This window comes from Zootoca vivipara, chromosome 11 (assembly GCF_965207765.1).
Source record: "Zootoca vivipara chromosome 11, rZooViv2.hap1.1, whole genome shotgun sequence".
Classification (NCBI taxonomy): Eukaryota; Metazoa; Chordata; class Lepidosauria; order Squamata; family Lacertidae; genus Zootoca; species Zootoca vivipara.
This window is the reverse complement of record NC_142594.1, coordinates 25135041-25158411: the sequence shown is the minus strand read 5'-3', so window position 1 is coordinate 25158411 and position 23371 is coordinate 25135041. Positions and strand designations below refer to the sequence as shown.

At 42.8% G+C, this 23371-nt stretch overlaps 1 protein-coding gene across 1 annotated transcript in view; it reads left to right on the top strand.

Annotated features, from left to right (window-relative positions):
- Positions 1–1547: 1547 nt before the first annotated feature.
- ABCB5 (ATP binding cassette subfamily B member 5) overlaps positions 1548–23371 on the top strand; it is a 47155-nt gene continuing 25331 nt past the window's right edge. Inside the window, exons 1-13 of the mRNA XM_035129682.3 lie at positions 1548–1677; positions 9264–9357; positions 10949–11042; positions 11128–11182; positions 12295–12442; positions 14670–14730; positions 15335–15526; positions 15802–15973; positions 17503–17627; positions 18641–18818; positions 20659–20772; positions 22480–22590; positions 22942–23067. Coding sequence (XP_034985573.1) covers positions 9321–9357; positions 10949–11042; positions 11128–11182; positions 12295–12442; positions 14670–14730; positions 15335–15526; positions 15802–15973; positions 17503–17627; positions 18641–18818; positions 20659–20772; positions 22480–22590; positions 22942–23067 — 1413 coding nt within the window. The 5' untranslated portion in view covers positions 1548–1677; positions 9264–9320. The remainder of the gene's footprint in view (positions 1678–9263; positions 9358–10948; positions 11043–11127; positions 11183–12294; positions 12443–14669; positions 14731–15334; positions 15527–15801; positions 15974–17502; positions 17628–18640; positions 18819–20658; positions 20773–22479; positions 22591–22941; positions 23068–23371) is intronic.

Below are 23371 nucleotides of genomic sequence, written 5' to 3'. Positions count from 1 at the left end.
GATGTATGGCATTATGTCTATATTTGTGGTACTGCAGAAACCACTATATTATAAATTCTATTACCTTGATACTTCATATATGAATATGTACAACTGATAAAGCCCAGCAGGGCGAGTTGCATGACTTTGATATACTAGGTACGTATAAACATGTACCGCTGATGAAGCCCACGAGAGCAAAACAAGGCATTATTCCGAAAATCCTTGTCAACTCTGTGGAACTGTAGTAGGCTCCAACATGGACTTTATGAACATATGTGGAACAGAAACTAGCAAATATTTGGTCTTCATGAATGAACTTATCTATTGAGACTTCCGTCTATATTATTGCACTTTATATGTTGTTTATGTGCAAGATAACGATTTGATATTGTGATAAGAAAATATAGAAGAGTATTGTTTATTCGATTTTGGTTCGTGCAGTATCAGCTGTACTTAAGAACGACATTCCTGAGCTGTTTTCTACATTTAAGCTGGTTCTTGAGCTATTTACAACCATATATGACCACTGATAGGGGCATTTTAAAGTTGCCTGAGCTACAAGGAAACCACTTGTCTGGGAGAAGCAGCAGCTCCCATGCTGTCATCATAACATGTAAATCAGGGGTTATCCACCTTTCTGGACCGGTGTGCATGACTCAAATTTTGGGAGAGCGCTGGGGAAACCCATCAGAAAATAGGTTGCCAAGGTTGCCAGTGAAAGCTTTAGTGGGCGACCCATGATGTAAATTATCCAAATACTGTACAATGATCAGTGGGGCCTGATATCCCAGGCCCCAAATACCTAATTGGCACTCTGACAATTGATCAGAACTATCCCCATTCATGTGGTTTGGCCATTGAAATATTACGCAAGCTAGGATTCAGCTGCTTGCAGAAGAGCAACTTCTAGTCAACATGAGCCATGTTTAAAGGATCTTCCAGTACAGATTCAGGACTTAACAACATAGAAAACTGTGTTGTTGTAGCAGTCCCACTCATCTGGAGGGCACCAGATTGGCGAAGCCTGTGATGATCATGGGAGAAATCCAGACCAACGTTTGAGTTGCGCTGGACAAAAATAGAAAGTCTCTGCAGCACCCAAGTTAATTATTGTTGACTTTGTAGGCATTCTCAAAATACCAGGAGGAGGGTCAGTTGCTCCTATATAGGCTATATCAGGCATCCCCAAACTGCGGCCCTCCAGATGTTTTGGACTACAATTCCCATCATCCCTGACCACTGGTCCTCTTAGCTAGGGATCATGGGAGTTGTAGGCCAAAACATCTGGAGGGCCGCAGTTTGGGGAAGCCTGCGGCTATATCAAGTATTTTACAAGGCATTTTCATTTTAAAAGTCGTCTCGGAGCTTGCCACTGAACAGAGCCCAACAGACCCAGACAGAGGCATAAATACATCTGCTTCCGGATTAGTTTTTTTCTTTTTTTCATCCGTTTTTCTAGCTTCAGGGTTGCTAAGGGGAATTCTGCAGGTCACGCCACCTTCCTTGAGGCGAAAGAGCCGCCTGGGCGTGCCTCCTTTATAGCTGCAAAGGGGCGTTCACGCGGCGCAGCTCGCAGGCGAGGCTTGTTCGACGAGAGCCGCGCTGCATCTCTCCGGCGAAGGCATTCAGGTCCGGAGCGCCTGGGCTTGCCGCGCGCGAGCGGCGTCGTCTCAGGTGGTCCCCATCGGGTCCCAGGTGAGTTGCTGCAGGATTGAAATGTTGTGGGGGGGGTGTCGGGGGTGGGATAGCGGTCACACTTGGAAGGCTTCTCTCATTGCATCCGACGGCAGACTCCTTCCGCCGACCAGAAAGTTTTTGGAACGCAGTTTCTGCCTTTCAAACGCACCCACTGATCTAGGAGTCTACTCTGAAGTAAGTCCCACTGGGCTCAGTGACATTTAACTCCCAGGCAAGTGCCTATACTAGGACTAGTGGAGCCTCGAGATTTCTGGCTGCTTGGCAAGTGCAAACCTGCGCGTGTCTACTGTGAAGTAAGTTGCCGTGAGATCAATAGGGCTTACTCGCGGGTAAGTGGATTTACAGGGCTGCCGTCTTAAGGATGCTTCGGGTCTTAAGCCAGATTTTAGCGACGCGTTGTAAAGAATAAAGTAATAAGGCTTTACTAGTAAGAGAGAGACGTTCATGAGGTTGTGTGTCTGTGCGCCGCGCGCGATTTAAGTTAAGAATGTGTGCGACTCCCCCTCTCTGCCTTTGGGGCAGAAGCCCCACCTCACGCGGGATGGATTGGCGCGTGTTTGCACAACCTGCTGCCTTTGGATTCTTTCCGCTGCGGTGGAAGAGCGAGGCAATGGCATTTGCCTCCAAACTATCTCTCCAACTTCCCCTCCCCTCTTCCGAGGTCCTTACTTTGGGTCAGGGTAATCAAAGGGTAATCAAAGGGTAATCCCAGTTACCTCCCAACTGGGATTACCTCCCCCAAACCGCCTTCCCTTAATATACAATAGCCCATTATCAAACAGAATTTGGTTATCCATGTCATGAAATTCTACTCAATATTGATCCACAGCAGAACTCCGACGTATAGTTAGCAGAGTAAAAACTTAAACACGTTGCAGGATTCCCAAAAAATAGACTGGAGGCAATTGTATTTCATCCAGCAGGGCTTTACTGCTACTGAAGGCAAATGAACATAATGGTCACAAATCCAATATACATTCAGGATTGGCACGGTCCATAAGAAACCAGTTGCAGCAGACTTAACGTAAACTTACAATAACTTATATAATAAGTCTAAACCTTAACATGAAGCTTATTCTTGTAGCATCTAACAATCCAAAGTCATTTAATCCATTTGAGTTTTGGAGATTCTGTGTTGTATTCTAGAATCTAGAACAGTAGCTTTATTAGTAATTAAACAGAAAAGTGTGTGTGTGTGTGTGTTGTGTCACCTTAAAAGATGAAACAATTTCATCTGGTAGAAATAAATTCAAGCCTAATTAAAGTGTGTGCTGCGATAAATTTTAGTCTTTAAGGTGCCGCATACCACCTTTTCTGCCTCTGATATGTGTTCATCAAGGGGTTCTCCTTTCTGTTTAAATTATACTATGAATAAAGCCAAAGAATGAGTAATCTTGAAAATTTCTACTTGTTCTGATATATTACGCAGCAATAACAGGATTCTAAATGTCAAACCGAATCGGTGAATGGAAGAATGATTTTACACAATAGAGAACTGCAAACAGGAAAAAGACAGAATTCCTTTACAGTTAGTTAGTACTGTATATTATTTACAATAATAAAATACAAAATACACTTTTGAAACAAAACTGTGCAAATACTAAAAAGATTCAGCCAAGAAAAAGCTATCTTAAAACATATTTCCATGTATATGAATCTGTTTATCTTGGATGCCTGCACTTACACAGGTGCCCCCCCCAACTTCTTAACTTTTCCCACTGATGTACCCAATAATGTGTTGAAAGCTTTTGCATTTGTTTGCAATTGCTTATTAAAGGGAGTATGCTAAGAACAATTGTTTCCTGCAAAACACATTGACCCCCCAACCCATCTCCCACTAGTCCCTATTGCCCGTGGTCAAATTTCTGGCCCTATTCTTGAGCAAATTGCTCATCCAAAGTGGTGGCCTTTCCAACACTAGACATTCTTGGATGACACTGATGAGTTTCTTGCCTGGGTTTGGTAGTGAAACTGCTTCGATGGCCCTGGTGGACTGCATTTACTTTGAGAAGGACAAGGGAAATGTAATCCTCTTCATTCTCCAGGAACGTTTGATACCATGAACCCATGATACTGTGTACCAGATTTGAGGACAGAATTTGTGATTCTGCTCCTCCTATCTGTCAGATCGATTCCAGAAGGTGGTGCTGGATTATATAATAATAATAATTTATTATTTATACCCCGCCCATCTGGCTGGGTTTCCCCAGCCACTCTGGGCGGCTTCCAACCGAATATTATAAACAATACAGCATCAAACATTAAAAACCTCCCTAAACAGGGCCGTCTTCAGTTGTCATTTAAAGTAAAATAGTTGCTTATTGCCTTGACATCTGCTGGGAGGGCGTTCCACAGGGCGGGTGCCACTACCGAGAAGGCCCTCTATCTGGTTCCCTGTAACCTCACTTCTCACAATGAGGGAACTGCCAGTAGGCCCTCGGCACTGGATTGCAGTGTCCGGGTTGAACGATGGGGGTGGAGACTCCTTCAGGTATACAGGACCGAGGCCGTTTAGGGCTTTTAAGGTCAGTACCAACACTTTGAATTGTGCTCGGAAACGTACTGGGAGCCAGTGTAGATCTCTCAGGACCAGTGTTATGTGGTGCCGGCGGCCACTCCCAGTCACCAGTCTAGCTGCCGCATTCTGGATTAATTGCAGTTTCTGGGTCACCTTCAAAGGTAGCCCCATGTAGAGCGCATTGCAGTAGTCCAAGCGGGAGATAACCAGAGCATTGAGAACCTTTGCTTTAATCCATGTCATTTATGCAATAGGGCATCGCAGGGCAGTGGGCATAGCATGGGTTGCCAGCACCCAGGGCAAGGCAAGTATTGCTCCCCCTAACCTGTGGACTGTTAACATTGAGTCCCTCTCACCAGTCCAGTACTGAACGCCTTACCCTCCAGGCACATGTTTCATATCCCACATAAGTGTGTTTGGGATCCCAGCCTTTGGCATGGAAAGGTGTGCATGTGGCAACAATTAGGTGTTTGTAAAGCAGGCTTTCTGTTGCGTGTCAACCAGGGCACACACGGCTCTGCCCTTGATTCTGTGTGAACAAGCCCCCTGTCCCCCGTCTTTCCTTGCCCTATTGAAACCACTGTTTAGGCCACACTCAGGACAAACCCTCAGTTAGGAACCCTCTGCAAGAGAGCACATTGGCCAAGATTTTATCTGTAAGAAAATTAAATCGAAATTTACAGCCCTCCTGGAGGCGGGAAGGGAAAGTTCTGGGTCTCGGGTCGTAATACTAGCCAAGATGAGACTGCACATCTCATTTGTCAGCATCAGATTAAGGCTTCCCTCCAAAAGGGGTTGTGGTTGTTGTTGTTATTGCAGGTGGTCTATTAGACCGTTAATCCATTTCTATAGTACTGTATTGTTTACATGATGATTAGTGATCCACAAATCACTTAGGTCGAAGTAACAGAAGTGTCCTGATTTGCCTTTTGCACCTAGATGTTTAATCACAGAAACTTGCTCTTTCTCAAAGAACTAAGTCCCAAATACTGTGCTTAGGATTGGGATATGTTCTGACACTCTTACTTGGAAGTAAGTGCCACAGAAAGAGATCCAATTGAAGCTGTTCAGGACATGATGCTGTGTAAATCGCTTGCTGAGTTCCGCTCCCTTTTTCATGGGCTGATTCTTGTTTTGTTTTTGGAATCGCGAGGAAATGCCTCTTAGTTAGATGGCCTCCTCCAGCCCCTTCCTTCTTGGGGAAGGTCTGCAAATATTATCCCTCTTTGCCGTCAATTGGAGTGTGTACAGATGTGAGATCTCATGGCTGCACCATCGTTGCCTCCTCACTCCCTCCAAGGCCCTGGCTTGTCCTTCTCCTTCTCTCCATCCTCACTTTGTTCTCCTCCCCTTTCTCTGTCTTTAAATAGATTTCAAGGCACTTCCTGCCCAGGAGCAGCTGTTGAGCTCTCCAGAGGGAAAGCAAGCACTCACTTTCCCGTCAATAGCCTCCAGTTTGTTTTCAGGTCGGATTCTATGTGCTAGTTCAGAACCACAAAGGCAATCTTAAAGTCTTTAAAAAACAAATAAACAACAAAATGAATTGGTGCTAATAAAGATAACAGTGCAAACTTGTCTGTTCAGCACAAATATGTGGAGAGCGTATTGTTGTGTTTTTATAGGCCTTTACCTTGTCTAACAGCTGTTGTCAAAATTGTGATGTAGTTATAGTATTATGAGTTGCGGGGGAAGTTGAAACAAAAATTTAAAAAATCCTTCCAGCAGCACTTTAGAGACCAGCTAAGTTTGTCATTGGTATGAGCTTTCGTGTGCATGCACACTTCTTCAGATACACTGAAACAGAAGTCACCAGACCCTTATATATAGTGAGAGGGTGGGGAGGGGTATTACTCAGAAGGGTGGTGGGAATGGGTGATTGACTGATAGCTGTTGACGACTGTTAATCATAGCTGCCAAGTTATCCCTTTTTTAAGGGATTTTCCCTTATGCTGAATAGGCTTCCTCGCGAGAAAAGGGAAAACTTGGCAGCTATGCTGTTAATGACTGCAATTGGTCTTACAGGGAAAAGCAAGGGGTGAGATGGCTAAAGATAGCTTTATCGTGTATAATGAGATAAGAATCCAATGTCTTTATTCAGACCAGGTCTCTCCACGGTTTTAAGCTTGGTAATAAGTTGCAGTTCAGCAACTTCTCTTTCCAGTCTATTTCTGAAATTATTTTGTAATAAGACAGCTACTTTGAGATCTTGTATAGAATGTCCTGGGAGATTGAAGTGTTCTCCTACTGGTTTCTCTGTCTTGTGATTCCTGATGTCAGATTTGTGTCCATTTATCCTTTGGGGAAGTTGAGACCTTTTTAGCCTATGGAACCAGCAAGTGTTGAAATACCAACCAGCCTAGCTTCCTGATAAGGTGATTGCCTGTGTGATGGTCCATTAAGAGAACACAGGTGGTGTGAGATGGCAAATGATTAGGGGAGGCCCTACCTAGACAAACAAAGGCAGAGTTTGAAGTAGAGTTTTGGGACTGCGATGTGAACTAGAGAAAAAGCAACAAGCTGGAGAGGGAGTCGGAAAACAGTGTTTGATTTTTGTTGGAATCCAACGCTGTGCCTATGAGAGAAACAAGACCTTTTGGGGATGCTAATTCTGCGAACCCCTCCATCATAGTCTGAGGTGGTAGATAAGAGTAAATAAACCAAATATCATAAAGACACCACAGTCTCCACTGTGCCTCATTTCTAAAAGGAAACACGAACCTTGGGTAAGCGCCTGAAAGGCCTCCAATCCCGAACCACTCAGAGATTGGGGTGGTGGGCAACAATATGGTCTAAACAAAGAATCAGAATCAGAAGAATCTTTATTTGCATCAGCCACTTGTTGCTGTTGTTTAGTCGTTTGGTCATGTCTGACTCTTCGTGACCCCATGGACCAGAGCACGCCAGGCACTCCTGTCTTCCACTGCCTCCCGCAGTTTGGTCAAACTCATGTGCGTAGCTTCGAAAACACTGTCCAACCATCTCGTCCTCTGTCGTCCCCTTCTCCTTGTGCCCTCAATCTTTCCCAACATCAGGGTTTTTTCAGGGAGTCTTCTCTTCTCATGAGGTGGCCAAAGTATTGGAGCCTCAGCTTCACGATCTGTCCTTCTAGTGAGCACTCAGGGCTGATTTCCTTCAGAATGGATAGGTTTGATCTTCTTGCAGTTCATGGGGCTCTCAAGAGTCTCCTCCAGCACCATAATTCAAAAGCATCCATTCTTCGGCGATCAGCCTTCTTTATGGTCCAGCCTTCACTTCCATACATCACTACTGGGAAAACCATAGCTTTAACTATACGGACCTTTGTTGGCAAGGTGATGTCTCTGCTTTTTTAAGATGCTACTAGCCATAGCAATAAAATAAAATATAATGTACTGATAGAGGTAAAAACTTAACTATACAACATACATTCTGGAGGTTTAACATCCATAACCAAACAATAGATCTTTTTCTAATTGCTAAAAAGTTTGCATTTTCTGCTGTCACATGATTAACTTAATCTCAGGCCCGGCTCTAGGTAGACCCCCGGTGGCGCAGGGCACCATGGCGCCGGCCCGACAGAAAGGCGCCGCGAGCTGCGCCCGCCCGCTGGCCGGCCGGTCCACCGGTCCGCCGCGCAGCTGCGCCTGTGGGAGCCGCGCTGCGCGCAGCACCCGCCCACCCGCCCACCGTGCTGGGAAACGGGGCGGGAGGGCACTAGAGAGATCGCGTTGTGCCTGACCGCCCGCCGCTGCGCCCACCCGCCCACCGCGCTGGGAAACGGGGCGGGAGGGCGCCGGAGAGATCCGGCGCACCACAGAGGCAGGGGCGTTTAAGACGGCCCTGCTTAATCTGTTGGAAGAAAGGACACCGTAGCAATGGTTGAGCCAGGGGCATATGAAGGGGAATGCGGTGGGGACGGTGCCATTCTAGAGGGGGGTGACAAAATCCCTCCTGGGTGGATTGCGCTGCCGTGCCATAATCAGCTCCCTGCTGCGAGGATTGCGCCGCCTCGCCGCGATTGGACACCCCCTCCCCCGAGGATCGCCTCACCATGCCGCTCGAGGTGCAGGAGCGGCTAGCTCCGCCACTGGGGTGAGCAACCCGGCATGGACAGTAGCAGAGGGGTAATAACCTCACTCCTCGAATCTTTATAAAGAGTGCAAGCTGGAAGCACACGAGCCACTGATTCAATACTGCCATCTCCACAGGGACGTAAGCGTTTTTCCAGCAAAAAATATTGAAATCAACCCTTGAGTATAGCTGAATACAGTATATTTAATCTTGCATAAGTGAAAACGTGTCTGTATTTTGGAATTGTTAAACTTTGCAAATAGGGTGCCAATGTATCAAAGTGACTAGGCGGAAAATAATCATACCTTGGACAAAATTTCCTTATCGTGACCAAATTATTCTGTTTCTCAGTATCATATAGGCCCTGACTAATTAAATTATTTGCTTTACTGAAGCCCAGGGTTTTTTTGGGGGGAGGGGCGTTTTTGTTGAAGCCCAGGGTTAATAACTGTTGTGGTGTTAAACCAGAAAAATAAAGTTTTTCGTTGACAATTTTAGTCCAAGCACTCTCATTACAATCTTGCAATATTAAGGGTAGTAGAACAGTGGGGTTTGTAATTCAACAGAGGGGAGGTTAGCCTCTAAACACAATGAAGCATTTGGAACACAGGATGGAACAGGAAAAAATGGCCTTAGGGATTTAGACCGAACAGCTTCTATAGATCCAGGGTGAGCACCTGTCCAGATCTGAGCCCCATATAATAACTGTACTAGGGGTTTAGCTTTAAACACTTCAAGTGCTGATGGTATGTTATTGCCACTTTTTGTATGGAAAAAGCGTGTCAGAATTTGAATAAGCAGATATTTCCACAAATAAACCATGAAAATTACATCTCGGTGTTTAATGAGGATCAGAATAAATTATATTATACAATATTGATCCTGTCCAGAGGGTATTAATGATACAAATATGTAAAAAGAATGAAATAAGGAAAAAATGAAGGTGATCTAAAGAAAATGTTTAACGTCAGTTTTAAAAATGAGTATATTATATCAGTGTGCTCTTTTTACACAGATTTTGGGTGAAGACCATTTCCCTCTCTACCATAGAACGGGACCATAGAACAAAACCATGAGAAGTTACACAGTGAATCAAGTGTCCAAAACTGGTAAATTGTAATATATTTAGTTACTCCTTAATATTTGGATCCCTTTGTTTGGGAATGGTTATAAAAACAGGGCAAGGTGTTGTGAATTCGGATTGATAGCCATGAAATTGCATTCAACAGCTATAACTACTTTGTTGTTTTCCCCTCCAAATATTTATTTCTGAGTCTTATTTTTTTAAAAAAATTAAGTGGCTCATAGTAATTACAAAAAAAATTGTTTTTATTTACCCCTTGTGCCAGTTTTTCACAATATTGTGGAAGTACATGTGTTTTAACTTTGCCATAATACTTGTGTAGATTTCCAATCTGCATCTAATAACTTAAAATGGACATTTTTCAAGCTACTGTGCTTCTTCCTCACCTATCCACCCATCTGACCTTCTCTTCATAATGCATAGCTGCCAAGTACCCCGTTTTCCCCGGGAAACCCCCGTATTTTCTTACCGTTTCCTGCAGGTGCCCTGAATGGCAAAATACCCCGTATTCCCCCAGATTACGGAGCTCCTGCCGGCGGCCATGTTCTTCTGGTGCCGCGCCGGCACTGGAAGTCCCTTCTACGCACTTCCGGACATGCATAGAAGCGACTTCCAATGCCGCTGTGCCCATTTCCAAAATATCCGCAGCACCAGAAGTGTGTAGAAACGACTTCTGGCACTGCAGACATTTTGGAATGGGCACAGCGGCGTCGGAAGTCGCTTCTACACATGTCTGGAAGTGCGTAGAAGCGACCTCCGGTGCCACAGTGCTACTGATCCTGGTTTTTTCAATCCGGAACTTGGCACCTATGTCATAATGCAGCTGTATGTGACTTGTTGGGTGTGAGAGTTTCCAAAGACCTGTTCCTGCAATCTTTCTTCCAAATAATAAAATATTTTTTATGAGGAAATAATACATTTGGGGGTTGGGGTGTAAGTCTACTGAAATATTCTTGCGATATTATTGATGAAGACCTGTGAACTCATTAGCAGATTAAAACATTATTTTTAAAATGTTTAGTGGGAAAAAAACCCATATGTTTTAAACCAACTCATTGGCACATGATGTATACTGCAAGGGAAGCCTTCCTTATTTCAGTTGTTTTACACATAAGGTATCTCTATTCAAATCTATTGTGTTATTCAGACTTGTTGGTAAATGGGAACATTTTCACAGTGCAACCATTAACCTTCATTAATGTACAACAGAAAGAATTGTCTGCATTTTCAGACACAATGCAGATCAATTATTGCATCAGTAATAGAAACAATTGCTTTGCATTTTTTATTTAATATGTATAGTATTTCTTTTGCTCATTGAGCATTTCAGGGACTTGCTTCTAAAATTTGCAATCCTATTGCAAGTCCAGTCTCCACATTCACTGAGAGGCAGGTATCACTGATTTCTACGGGTCCTGCTTATTTATTTAGAATTTCAGCCTGAGTCAGTAGTTAAGTAGGTTTATATAGTTTGTAGATGTGTTTAGGGCATAGGGCTGGCACCTGCCAAATGTAAGCGTGTTCCTGGAGAATTTGGTGAATAAAGTTTCAAGCAAATTCTTTGGATTCCAAACCCAACTATTTCTATGAAATCCAACTGACTTTCCCATCAACAGAACCTCCAGGTAATGCCTATGACAACCCTACTTTCCATTTGGATGAAGAACCTGCAACAAATGGCCATTTAAAGAAGAAGAAGAAGAAGAAAGAGTAGGTTTTTCCTTACGCGCTTTGATGCCTTTCATTTCCCACAAATGACCTCAGCTGACTTGCTTTTCTGTTGAAAACTTTTCAGAAAGAAAAATGAGAAGCCAGAGAAGAAAGGGGAGGCAGTTGGCTTTTTCGAGCTGGTCAGTATGCTTCTTTGCCTTTGTCATTTTCTTTGGTTGGCTCAGATGTGTACCTTCCTCGCATCTACAAATGTGGTGACACCAGGAGCGTCACTCAGAGTCATGCACGCCTTCCCTATTTCCTCCATAGCACATACAACATAACACACAGGAACCTGGTGGCCTCCAGATGTTGTTGGACTCCCTTCATCCTTGACCATTGACCATTCTGGCTGGGACTGATGGGACTCCCAAAATGATGAAAAGCTCTGTTTAGGGGAAGAGTGATGAGGAAATATATGAGCCCAAGCCCTGCTCTATGATCCTACAATACAAAACATGGGGAAGACGATCAGCCATGTCTCTTTTTCTTCAAAATGAGATTTGGAATACCTAGTGTGAGGAACTTAGTCAACTAAAAGTGAAAGGTAGGCTGTCGATCAACTCCCAGTTGCTCAGAGATGGAGAGATCAATGGGAATAAAGAAGCCATGAGAGAGGAGGTTAAAATGATGACTGAAAACTCTCAGCTGGAGAGAGGCCTTTCTGACGTAAGGTCCAAACCCTCCCAAGTGTCCCTGTTTTCCAGGGACAGTCCAGGATTTACAGAAGCCATCTTGGTTTCTGATTTGATCCTAGAATGTCCTGCTTTTCCTTAGGACATCCCTATTTTCATCAGAGAAATGTTGGAGGGTATGGAGTTATGTGACCACCACCACCCTGAGCCAAGGAGCTAAATAACTATATAACCTTTAGAAGACATCTGAAGGCAGCGCTGTTTAGGGAAGTTTTTAAATGTTTCATGTTTTATTACGTTTTTGTATATGTTGGAAGCTGCCCAGATGGGGGGGAAAATGATACTACTACTACTACTACTACTACTACTAATAATAATAATAATAATATAGAATGTCCCCATTTTCATCAGAGAAATGTTGGATGGTGTGAAGGTATGTTCTGCATAAATGGACGAAGAACACCAGTAGGGTAGGAAGAACAGAAAGAAAGCCCAGCAGCTGACTAAGTATGGTGTATGTGTGCATACATACAGGCATATACACAGAGACACACATGTATACACACATTCTGCCATAATTTCACCTGATTCCTGCTGTTTTTTCTTTCTCAATTTAGTTTCATTTTGCAGATGGGCTAGATATTATTTTAATGATAGTGGGGTTAATCGCAGCTGCTGCAGCTGGAACCGGACAGCCAATTTTAATCATCGTCTTCGGCCAGATGACAAACAGCTTTGTGATGACCAGCCACAATAATGTTTCAGGTAAAAATAGCCAAGTTTGCCCCATCTGTGCTTTTTTTAAAAAGGATTATTGAGTTTCTTTTTTATAATTATTACAGTGGTACCTCGGTTTACAAACACAATTGGTTCCGGAAGTCTGTGCTTAACCTGAAGCGTACTTAACCTGAAGCGAACTTTCCCATTGAAAGTAATGGGAAGTGGATTAATCTGTTCCAGACGGGTCCGCAGAGTACTCAACCTGAAGCGTACTTAACCCGAAGTATGAGTGTAATTGGTTCCGGAAGTCCGTATTTAACCTGAAGCGTACTTAACCTGAAGCGAACTTTCCCATTGAAAGTTACAGGTAGGTAGCCGTGTTGGTCTGAGTCGAAGCAAAATAGAAAAATTCCTTCAGTAGCACCTTAAAGACCAACTAAGTTTTTATTTTGGTATGAGCTTTCGTGTGCATGCACACTTCTTCAGATACCTGAAGAATATCTGAAGAAGTGTGCATGCACACGAAAGCTCATACCAAAATAAAAACTTAGTTGGTCTTTAAGGTGCTACTGAAGGAATTTTTCTACTTTCCCATTGAAAGTAATGGAAAGTGGATTAATCCGTTCCAGGAGGGTCCGCGGAGTACTTAAACCGAAAATACTCAAACCGAGGTGTACTTAAACTGAGGTATGACTGTAATATATTTTTAATTTGCTTTTCTGTTTTATCATATCATCATCAATGCATTCTGTGTTACAGTCATGCACAGGATAAGAAGAAAGAAAAATAACTAATATAAGAGAGAGAAAGAGAGTGCTTTTTTCTGCTCTGGGGTACACATACCCCTAAACGTTTTGTGAATCTAAGTTTGGCGTCATTGAGGGGCAATATTTCAGTATGAGTAGGAAAATGAGACTACTCCTAGACATTGTTTTAGGGTGGGGAGCAGTGTGTGAGAGAGAGACTATATGAATATTATGGGCTTCTTGAGTTTCTAGACACGGAGAGGAGAACACAGAGCTTTAAAATGCTCGAGATCAGTATTCACCTCCTCCCCCCCCCCAATTTACATTCATAATCTTGATGAACTGTAATCAAGCAAAGGCTACTCCAAGCACTCAGTATAAAATAAAATAAATGAACCTTTGCTGAAGTTGTTAAAACTTGACAGCATGAATGGGAAACTTGTAGCCCTCCGGGTATTCTTGAACTACAAACCCCATCACCTCTGATCATTGACACTGACTGGGGCTGATGGGAATTGGGGTCCAAGAACTTCTGAAGGGCCAGAGATTCCCCATTGCTGCTTTATAGGAAGTTTAGCTTGGGAGAAGCAAATGGCTGCTGTTTGGCAGCCATGGCAACTGGATCTGGCCTACAGATCAGGGTCCACTTGGGCATCAATTTCAACAGTGTGGACAATGTGGCTTGAAAATGAATCTCATATATTTGGGTAATTGCATGTTTCATACTTAGATGCCTACATACTAAAAGAATGCATTAGCAGAGATGTAAGGATACATATGATGGGGGGTGGGGGATGTAAAATCCACACGTGTCAAAACAGGTTCCAAATGCTATGTGCTTTAAAAAAACAACTTCAATTTTATTTTTCCTTTTTTCATGAGCGACTTCAACATGGAGGGGTTGTGGGTTTAGTATTACTTAGTGGCTGTGTGACAGTCATACATAGCTGCCAAGTTTTCCCTTTTCTCGCGAGGAAGCCTATTCAGCATAAGGGAAAATCCCTGTAAAAAAGGGATAACTTGGCAGCTATGCAGTCATATGCTTCTGTTAAATCCAGTTACATTATGTTGGGAAACATTACATGGAACTAATGTGCAGTGCTTGGTCCCTCATGGACTGAATGCATGTTTTATTGACACTGACATAGATCATAGAATTGTAGAATTGGAAGGGTCATCTAGTCCAACCCCCTGCAATGCAGGAATCTTTTGCCCGACTTGGGGATTGAACTTGTGACCTTGGAATTAAGAGTCTCCTGCTCTTCCAAGTGAGCTATCCAGGATATTTTCAAAAATGCCCAGGAAAGTTGCCTACATCATGAAGAGATCAGGCCTGAAGGTTAGAAACTGGATAGCTGCTTAACGCCTCTGACTCTTAATCTTTCCTTACTTGAGACTTTTCGTTGTTAAGTCAAGTAATAATTAACAGTGCCATGCAATGCCATGTAAAAATGCCAAGACCACATTGCCAGACAATCTCGCAGCACCTCTTCTGATAATTATAACTACTGCCTTCTATTTTGCAGAAGCTGCACTAGCTAATATCTCAGGATGTCCACCTTCAAATATAGAAAACCAAATGGCCACGTAAGGACCTATCCAATTTCTTTTTTAACTGAGCTGTGACTGACTTTAAAAACATAAGAAAACTAAAGACCTGTTTAGCAATACCCTGTTTCATTGAGTGGCTCACCAGATGCCTGTTGGGAAGTCACATCCCTCTTCCCACAGCTGTTCCCCAGTGACAGCTATTCAGATGATGATGAATTGAATTTGTATACAGTATCACCCTATACCCACAGGTATCAGGGTGGTCACAACATAAACTTAATTTCAGTGGGTCTATTCCAAGGAATATGACCAGCATTGGAGACAACCCATTGCTTTCCCCCCCCCCAATTACCTTGAAAAATTATATTAAAACATTAGTTAAGAATTTTCTTCTGATAATGAGAGTGACGTGAAGGACATATGGGTCTTTCTTCCAAGGAGTACTCTTCAAATGCTTGAACACAGGTACTATGAACACAGGGGGGCGCTGGGTGGATATTTGCACCCTGGCACCGCATCTGCTCTGGTGTGCTCTGGTCCATGGGGTCACGAAGAGTAGGACATGCTAAAGACGGGCCCTGGATATGGGAAACGTTGGATTGCAACACAATACCCCATTGACCTGTCGTTTCTTCAACAGGCATGCTTACTACTTTGTTGGTATTGGCTTTGGGGTATTGCTCTGCAGCCTGATTCAGGTGTGGACCTTTGTGACCAGTTCTGCAAGACAAACAGCAAGGATACGCGAGAAGTTCTTTTTTGCTGTACTTCACCAAGAAATGGCCTGGTTTGATACCAACCAGATTGGCACACTGAACACGAGATTAACAGAGTAAGATGTTTCTGTTTTATGTTATAATCTGGGGGAAAGGAGTGCCGTGCTTTGGGTCAGGTGTAAATCCCTACATGGCTAGTTCCTAAATGTGTTTGCATGTGCATTCCTCCTCCATAACCAAATGGATGGGAAGGCACATACTGTAGGATGCCATATTGAGAAAAGTTTGTATTTAATGGCAGTGATTTCAACCCCATTCACAAAGGCGTTGAAGACTTAACTATTGAATAGAAGCAGCAACTGACATTCACATTTTTCATCCTTAATTGCAGCGATATTAACACCATTCACGAAGGAATTGGAGACAAGCTCAGCATATTAATGCAGAATTTAAGCACGTTTGTGACGGGCATTATCATAGGATTTGTGCATGGATGGAAGCTGACCCTGGTTATCTTGTCTGTTAGCCCGCTTCTCGTTGTATCTGGGGGTTTGTGGTCATACGTAAGTTGCTTGAGCTGCTACAAATGAAAATTCTCCATATGTGCACAACAAAGGAGGGTGAAGAATTGAAGGAAAGAAGGATAAAATGAAAACCTGCATTGGGGCGGAGGTGGGAATGGCGTGGTGTTCATGAACTAAAACACTCTTTGAAGACTGTGCCCCATTAATCTGCCATAACTTGGTGCCAAGAAACTGTTCCAGTTAAGAATTCTTATTGACCATTTGTAGGAGAGAGATAGTGTGGTTAGAAAGTTGGACATAGACTGGAGAGATTGGGCTTAAGTTGCTGCATGACCATAAATCTTACTGGGGAAGTTTGGGCAAATCATTTTCTCTCACCCTGACCTATAGCAGGGTCTATGTATACCATTCTGGGGTCCTGAGAGGAAGGGGTGGGATAAGTACATAATACCGTAGTGAATAATAAATCTACCCAACCCACATCTGAGCCTCCTGTAATTAGTGCTAATTGATAAGGCACATATGCCTTATAATTGGAGATTCCAATGACTATAAGTAAATAGCTATGGAAAGGAACTGGACAGATACAGCCTCATTTCTCTGTATCCCCACACAAAGACTAGCTGAATTCATTGTTTTAACGAAAAGCAGCAACCTTTTTAGCACAAACATTTTTTAAAATAAATTTTATTAATGTTTGAAAGGAAATGTACAAAGGTTAATATCCAATACTGTTTAATCAAAGATAAAATAATCTAAAAACATAAACCAGGAGGTGGGAAGGGAAAGAAAGAAAAGGATAGGGAAAAGAGAACTTCTTATTCTTCGTCTGTCAGCCTCACATAGAATTTTTTTTTCAAAACATCCACTCCAAGATAATACCCAACAATTCAGCTTTCTATAAGAGCAACATTTTCTTCAATCCTCAAACCCAGATATCGTAAGTTCGTATTCTTTTTCACTCAAAAAGTCTATAAGGAGTTTCCAGTCTTTCAGCACGTACATTTTTAAAGTAGTATTTTAGTCATTTTCTAAAATCCGTATAATCAGCTTTATTATATAATCAAGAGAAGTCTCCCATGCAAGAGAATTGTCTGCACAAGTGACCCATTTTGTTGGTGCAAAACAGGTGAGGAACCTAACGCCTAGGGCCAAATACAGCCCTCCAGGGCTTTCTCTGGACCTTGGGACACTGCTCAGGCTCCTTGCCTCACCACTCTGCTCCTTGACCCCCTCGAGTGTTTCTGCATGCCTGGAAAGTGCCCTTGAACTATACTTATTCATCTTGCTTTCCTGGGTGAAGAGAGTTTTGCAGGATCTGTTGCTCACTTTTGCCCATTGCTGGCATGCAGCCCTGCTGATGGTTGCCCATAAGACAATGCAGTCCATGGGCTAAAACACATTCCTTACTCTGGTGTAAAACAGGGGTCATTCAGAGCTAGAATCAAAATACTGCCTATGAATAAAAGACCCGTCCCCGTTTCCTGTCACATAAAGAGTTCTATGAGTTTATTGGGTTGTTCTGTAAAACAACTTCATTTTTCATTTCCTTCTTTTACATATTCCAGCTCCTGTCAATGTTGACTACTAAAGAACTGTCAGCCTATGCTAAGGCAGGTGCTGTGGCAGAAGAAATCTTGTCGGCCATCAGGACTGTTGTTGCTTTTAATGGGCAGGCGAAAGCTAGAGCCAGGTAAGGCCGCTTCTAACAATCAGCGTAATTAGTATACAGTGGTACCTCGCAAGATGAATGCCTCGCACAATGAAAAACTCGCAAGACGAAAGAGTTTTGCATTGCGCAAGGCATTCGCAAGACGACGAGGTTTTCTATGACCTCATCTTGTGAAGCGCGGCCATAGAAATAGGAAGCGGGCGAGCTGCAACAAAAGGGGAACCAGCTGTAGCGCGACAAGAAGGCTGACAGCTGATCTCCTTTGCCTTCTTGCCACGCTACAGCTGTCAGCGCTCAATCTCTTGGGGCTCGGGGCTTGCTGTCGGTGCTTGCTCTCTTGCCTGCCTGCCCAGCGTCTGCAGCGGCACTTGCCTTCCCTTAGCACTGGGCTCGGGGGACTGGCGACGGCGGCACCACTTGCTCTCTTGGCTCGGGGAAGGCAGTTAGGCTGCCTGCCTTCCCCGAGCCAAGTGCCCTTCCCCGAGCCCAGCACCTGCCTGCCTTCCCCGAGGCAAGCGAGCAAGCGCCGCTGCCAGTCCCCCAGAGCCCATAGGAACGCATTGATTAAGTTTCAATGCATTCCTATGGGAAAACACGACTCACAAGACGAATTTTTCGTAGGACGAATTGACTCCTGGAACGAATTAAATTCGTCTTGCGAGGCACGACTGTAGAACCCAATGTGTGTATTGTTGCCCATGTTCAGGTGGAGATCAAGCTGTAATTCTGCCCATCCAACATGGCTGATGGAAACAAGTTTGTAAGCCATTGTGAACTGTGCTCTTCAAACATCTGCCTCCAACCAAGGGGCATCACAAGATGAAACATGCCTGCTTTTCTCACGCACATCTCTTGTTAAAACAGTGGGTTACACCTTCAAATAGGAAAAATCCACTGTGGTTCTAGCAGCTTCAGAAGATTTAAGCGGTGTGGATTTTTTTTGTAGAGATAAATGGCAATGAGTACTTGCCTGTATGGAAGTAGAACTGAGTAGGAAATACCTTAAATAATCACATTTGTTGGTTTGTTTTCAGGTATGATGCAAACCTAGAGGACGCTCAGGTTGTTGGAATGAAAAAGACCATCACCACCAATATGTCAATGGGTGTCTCCCAGTTTTTAATATATGGATGCTACGCACTTGCCTTTTGGTATGGAACGAAGCTCACAGTGGATGAGAAAGAAAACTACGACATCGGGAAAGTATTAATTGTAAGTCTAGTTGTCCTGCTGAGTGCAGACTTTTAAAAAAATGATCTCTGAACTTAAAAGAAGAGGTTGCATTGGCGATTTGAGCCCAACCCGCAGAAGCATTGCTACCGGTTCTGCACATATTATCTTGATCTGCAAATCAGTGTGCGCAGTAATGGACTTCTTCTTATCAAACTGGTGTTGTGTGGATACTGGAAGCAGTAATTTCCGACAGTTGAACATGCACAGTGACCAAAGTTTGTGAAAGCGTATATGTATGTGCCATTGGGGGAGTCCAGTACCACTCTCGTTGCTTAGTTCAAGCATTTACCTTGAACTAAGCCAAGTAAATTATTATCGTTATTACAGTGGTGCCTCACAAGACAAATTTAATTCATTCCAGAACTCAATTCGTCCTACGAAAAAATCGTCTTGCGAGTTGCGTTTTCCCATAGGAATGCATTGAAACTTAATCAATGCGTTCCTATGGGCTCCGGGGGACTGGCAGTGGCATGGAACAGGGCTTCGGAGAAGGCGCAACGCTTCTCCGAAGCCCTGTCCGATGCCGGCTGTGTGCGAGGCGGCGGGGGGGGGGGAGAAGCGCTTCTCCCTGCCGTCGCCTCCCGCCTGCCTTCCCCGGCACGGGACAGGGCTTTGGAGAAGGTCTCCGAAGCCCCGGCCCATGCCGGCCTGTGCGCGGCGGTGTGGTGGCTGCCCCCACCTGTCTTCCCCTTGGCTCAGGGAAGACAGGCGGGGGCAGCCACCACACCGCCGCGCACAGGCCGCCTTCCCGTGCTACATTCTATGGCCGCACTTCACAAGACGAAGTGGTGGTCATAGAAAACCTCGTCATCTTGTGAATACCTCGCGCAACGCAAAACTCTTTCATCTTGTGAGTTTTTCGTTGTGCAAGGCATTCGTCTTGTGAGGTACCACTGTATTTATTATTATTATTATTATTATTATTTTATTTCAACTTATACACCGTCCTGTAGCCAGAGGTCTCAGAGCGGTTCACAACAAGACCACAACACATAAAATCAAACCAAACGCAATAACCCAGTAAATCCATTGCAGCCTAAAGAGGGAATACCATTAAGCCCAGAACCTAACATTACCTAACTAAATCTCTCTGTGTATGAACCTGATCACAATATGCATAATTTGACCTGTTTTCTTGTTGATGCACATAACATCCAGCAAGGCAATCTGTGCACAAAATCCTACTCTGCACAAATTTCCTCCCTGAAGTGGCACCTCTTGATAAAATAATCAAGATAGAGGTGTCTCTATCAGAGCTAAGCATAGCTGCCAAGTTTTCCCTTTTCTCGCGAGGAAGCCTATTCAGCATAAGGGAAAATCCCTTTAAAAAGGGATAACTTGGCAGCTATGGAGCTAAGTCAATCAACTGCTCCACCTGTTTGCAGAAATAACCATACTACGCACTCTTAGAATCATAGAATTGTAGAGTTGGAAGGCAATGTGAGGGTCATCTAGTCCAACCCCCTTGCAATGCAGGAATCCTTTTGCCCAGCGTGGGTTTTGAACCCACCGCCCTGAGTTCAAGTCTCGTGCTCTAGAGACTGAGCAATTTAACTGCTCTTTCCATTGGACACAATAGCTAGACTACATGGACACAATAGCTGAAAAAACTTGAAAGAGGAGAGAGATGTTTGTAAATGTGTTTTTGCTGTAAACAAAATTTTAAAAAGTCATGTTAACTTGGTGGTAAGTTGCATGTGTTCAGTGAGGTTTACTTCCAGGCATAGAATTGCAGTTGTAATTGCTGTGGTGCTGCATTAACTGATGGCAAATCACTAGTTTTCAAATGTTAATTATTTCAACGATTTCCTCACTATAGGTGTTCTTTTCTGTGATTGTTGGTGCATTTTCCATTGGACAAGCTGCCCCAAATTTGGAAAGTGTGGCCAATGCTCGAGGAGCAGCCTATGAAGTCTTCAGAATTATCAGGAAGGTATCTATTGGCTGGGATGTATAATATCTCTAATCGTCCAATTAACTAATTACTGAAAATAGCTGTTTACTTGGCCATTTTCCTATGTCGTGAAGGCTGAAATTTCAATTCAGTGGAACAGGGTCAATATATTAACTGATACGCATGAAATTTCAGATATAGCTATATAATCCCTAGTGTAGTAAGATAAGACCTTTGGAGCAGGTATTTTTTAAAAAAATAGTTTTTAAGAACCGCCTTATTACACAATTCTCACAAAATACGGCTTTTATCTTCACAACAACTCTTTGGGGTAGGCTAGGCTGAGAGAAAATGACTGGCCCAAGGTCACCCAGTGAGCTTCGTGGCCAAATGATTTGAACATGGGCCTCCCCAGTCTTAATCCAGAACTCTAACCACTACACCATGCTAACAAGAAAGGGGTCACCTCAGCCTTGTGTTTTAGCCCACAGATAATCATTCCTCAGGAGCACTCATATATTTATTTATGCGGTGTTAAAATAACATGAAGTAGCTGCAGCAAACTGGCTTCTTCGCCTCTTTGTTTTTCATAAGTACATAGCTGCCAAGTTTTCCCTTTTCTCGCGAGGAAGCCTATTCAGCATAAGGGAAAATCCCTTTAAAAAAGGGATAACTTGGCAGCTATGTAAGTATATTATACAAGTTGCTATCCTTGTGATCCTTGTGAATCCTGCTCCCCGCCATCTGAAATGGCAATTCTGGTGTCCAGAAATACAACCCTTCTGGAAGAGAAGAGAGTCGTGCAGTATTTTAAAGAGTGAAATGGCCTGTTTGTTTATCATTAGACATCAAATGAAGAACATGCCTGTGTTAGCTAAGATCTACCATAACCAAGATAATAAATGCTGGAAATGTAAAAAGGTGGAAGGTACATTCTATCATATGTGGTGGACATGCCCACTAGTTAAGGATTTCTGGGAGAAGATTTATAATGAACTGAAAAAAAAATGTTTAAGAATACCTTTATTAAGAAACCAGAATCCTTTCTACTGGGCATAGTTGGAAAAGAATTGCCGGTGAAAGATCTAAACTTGTGCCTATATGCCACGACTGCAGCGAGAATATTAATAGCGAAGTACTGGAAGACACAGGAGTTACCAACAGTGGAAGAATGGCAAATGAAATTGTTGGACTTTATGGAACTGGCTGACCTGACTGGAAGACTGCGAGACCGGGGGGAGGAGAAGATGGAAGAAGAATGGAAGAAATTTAGAGTATACTATAAGAAATATTGTAAAATTGAGATATGAGAAGAATTGTAAGCAATTGAGAAGTTGCAGGTTAAGGAGATAAGAAATATATTATTGGAATTAGATTAGAATGTATAATAAGATTTATAAGTAAGGCTAGGATAGTTAAAAAGATTTGGAAAATAAGATACAGAACTTGTCAAAAATGATTTAATATGAACCGCTAGAAGAGAATCTGGGGAAGTCACATAGTTAAGTAGGAATATGAATGAGTTATATATTATTATTGTTTTTATTTTTCTTTGTAATTTTTTTTCTAGTATCTTTTTTCTGTTTTCTCTTTCCTTATTTTGGAAATGTGAAGTTATATTATGTAAAAATACACGATGGATATATATAAAATTAATAAAAATCATTATTAAAAAAAAAGAACATGCCTGTGTTAAGCCACAGTTACAGAAATGTATATTACAGTACTTCCAATTTCCTTCTCCAGCCCCGCCCCATAGATAGCAGTTCCAGTGAGGGGTTCAAGCCAGACAAACTGCGAGGAGAGATTGAATTCAAAAACATCAGTTTCAGCTATCCCTCAAGGCCTGATACTCAAGTAAGCTTTTCTCTTTTTTCTCCCCCCCCCCTTTTTGGTAGTTTAGGGTATTTAAGGAAATGTGCATTAAAATTTACTGTGTGTCCAAATAAGTGCTGATAGGTTTTGTTAAAATATATCTCCAGGATTGCTGTTGTTTAATAAAATAAAAATATCAGCAACTAAATCAAGTGTTTGCATTCAGAACACAACATGTGTTTTTCAGATACAGCAACCATGTTTCTTTAACATATTTCATTTTTAGGGTGTCGTTCATCGATCAAATCACCCTGAAGGTCTCTGTGATCTCTGGGTTGTTGCTGTTTTATTTCATTGTGTTTTACATGTTTAAATATTTGTGAATAATTCCAGATTCTCAAAGGTCTGAGCTTAAAAATCCAGCCTGGGAAAACTATTGCTCTTGTTGGTTCCAGTGGTTGTGGGAAAAGTACTACAATTCAACTATTGCAGAGATTCTACGATCCCGCTGAAGGAGAGGTATGTTTTGACGGAACCATAGCTGTTCAATTTTCAGTGTCACAAGTTGCAATTTGCTATATGAAAAAGCACTGAAATATTTGGTTGGAAATCTTTGCTGTAAGAGATTCTTCTGTGCTTTTGCCACTGTGTTAAGTAATCCCATTTTAAATACTTTCACTAAATTTAAGAGCAATTCTTAGCCTGTGCTTCCTGCTTCTGGTCATTTAGTTTACTTATTATTTCAGCAGAATAAAAATGGTCACGAATGATTCCCTCCCCCCCCCAAAAAAAATACTATTAACATTTTCATTTACGGTATATA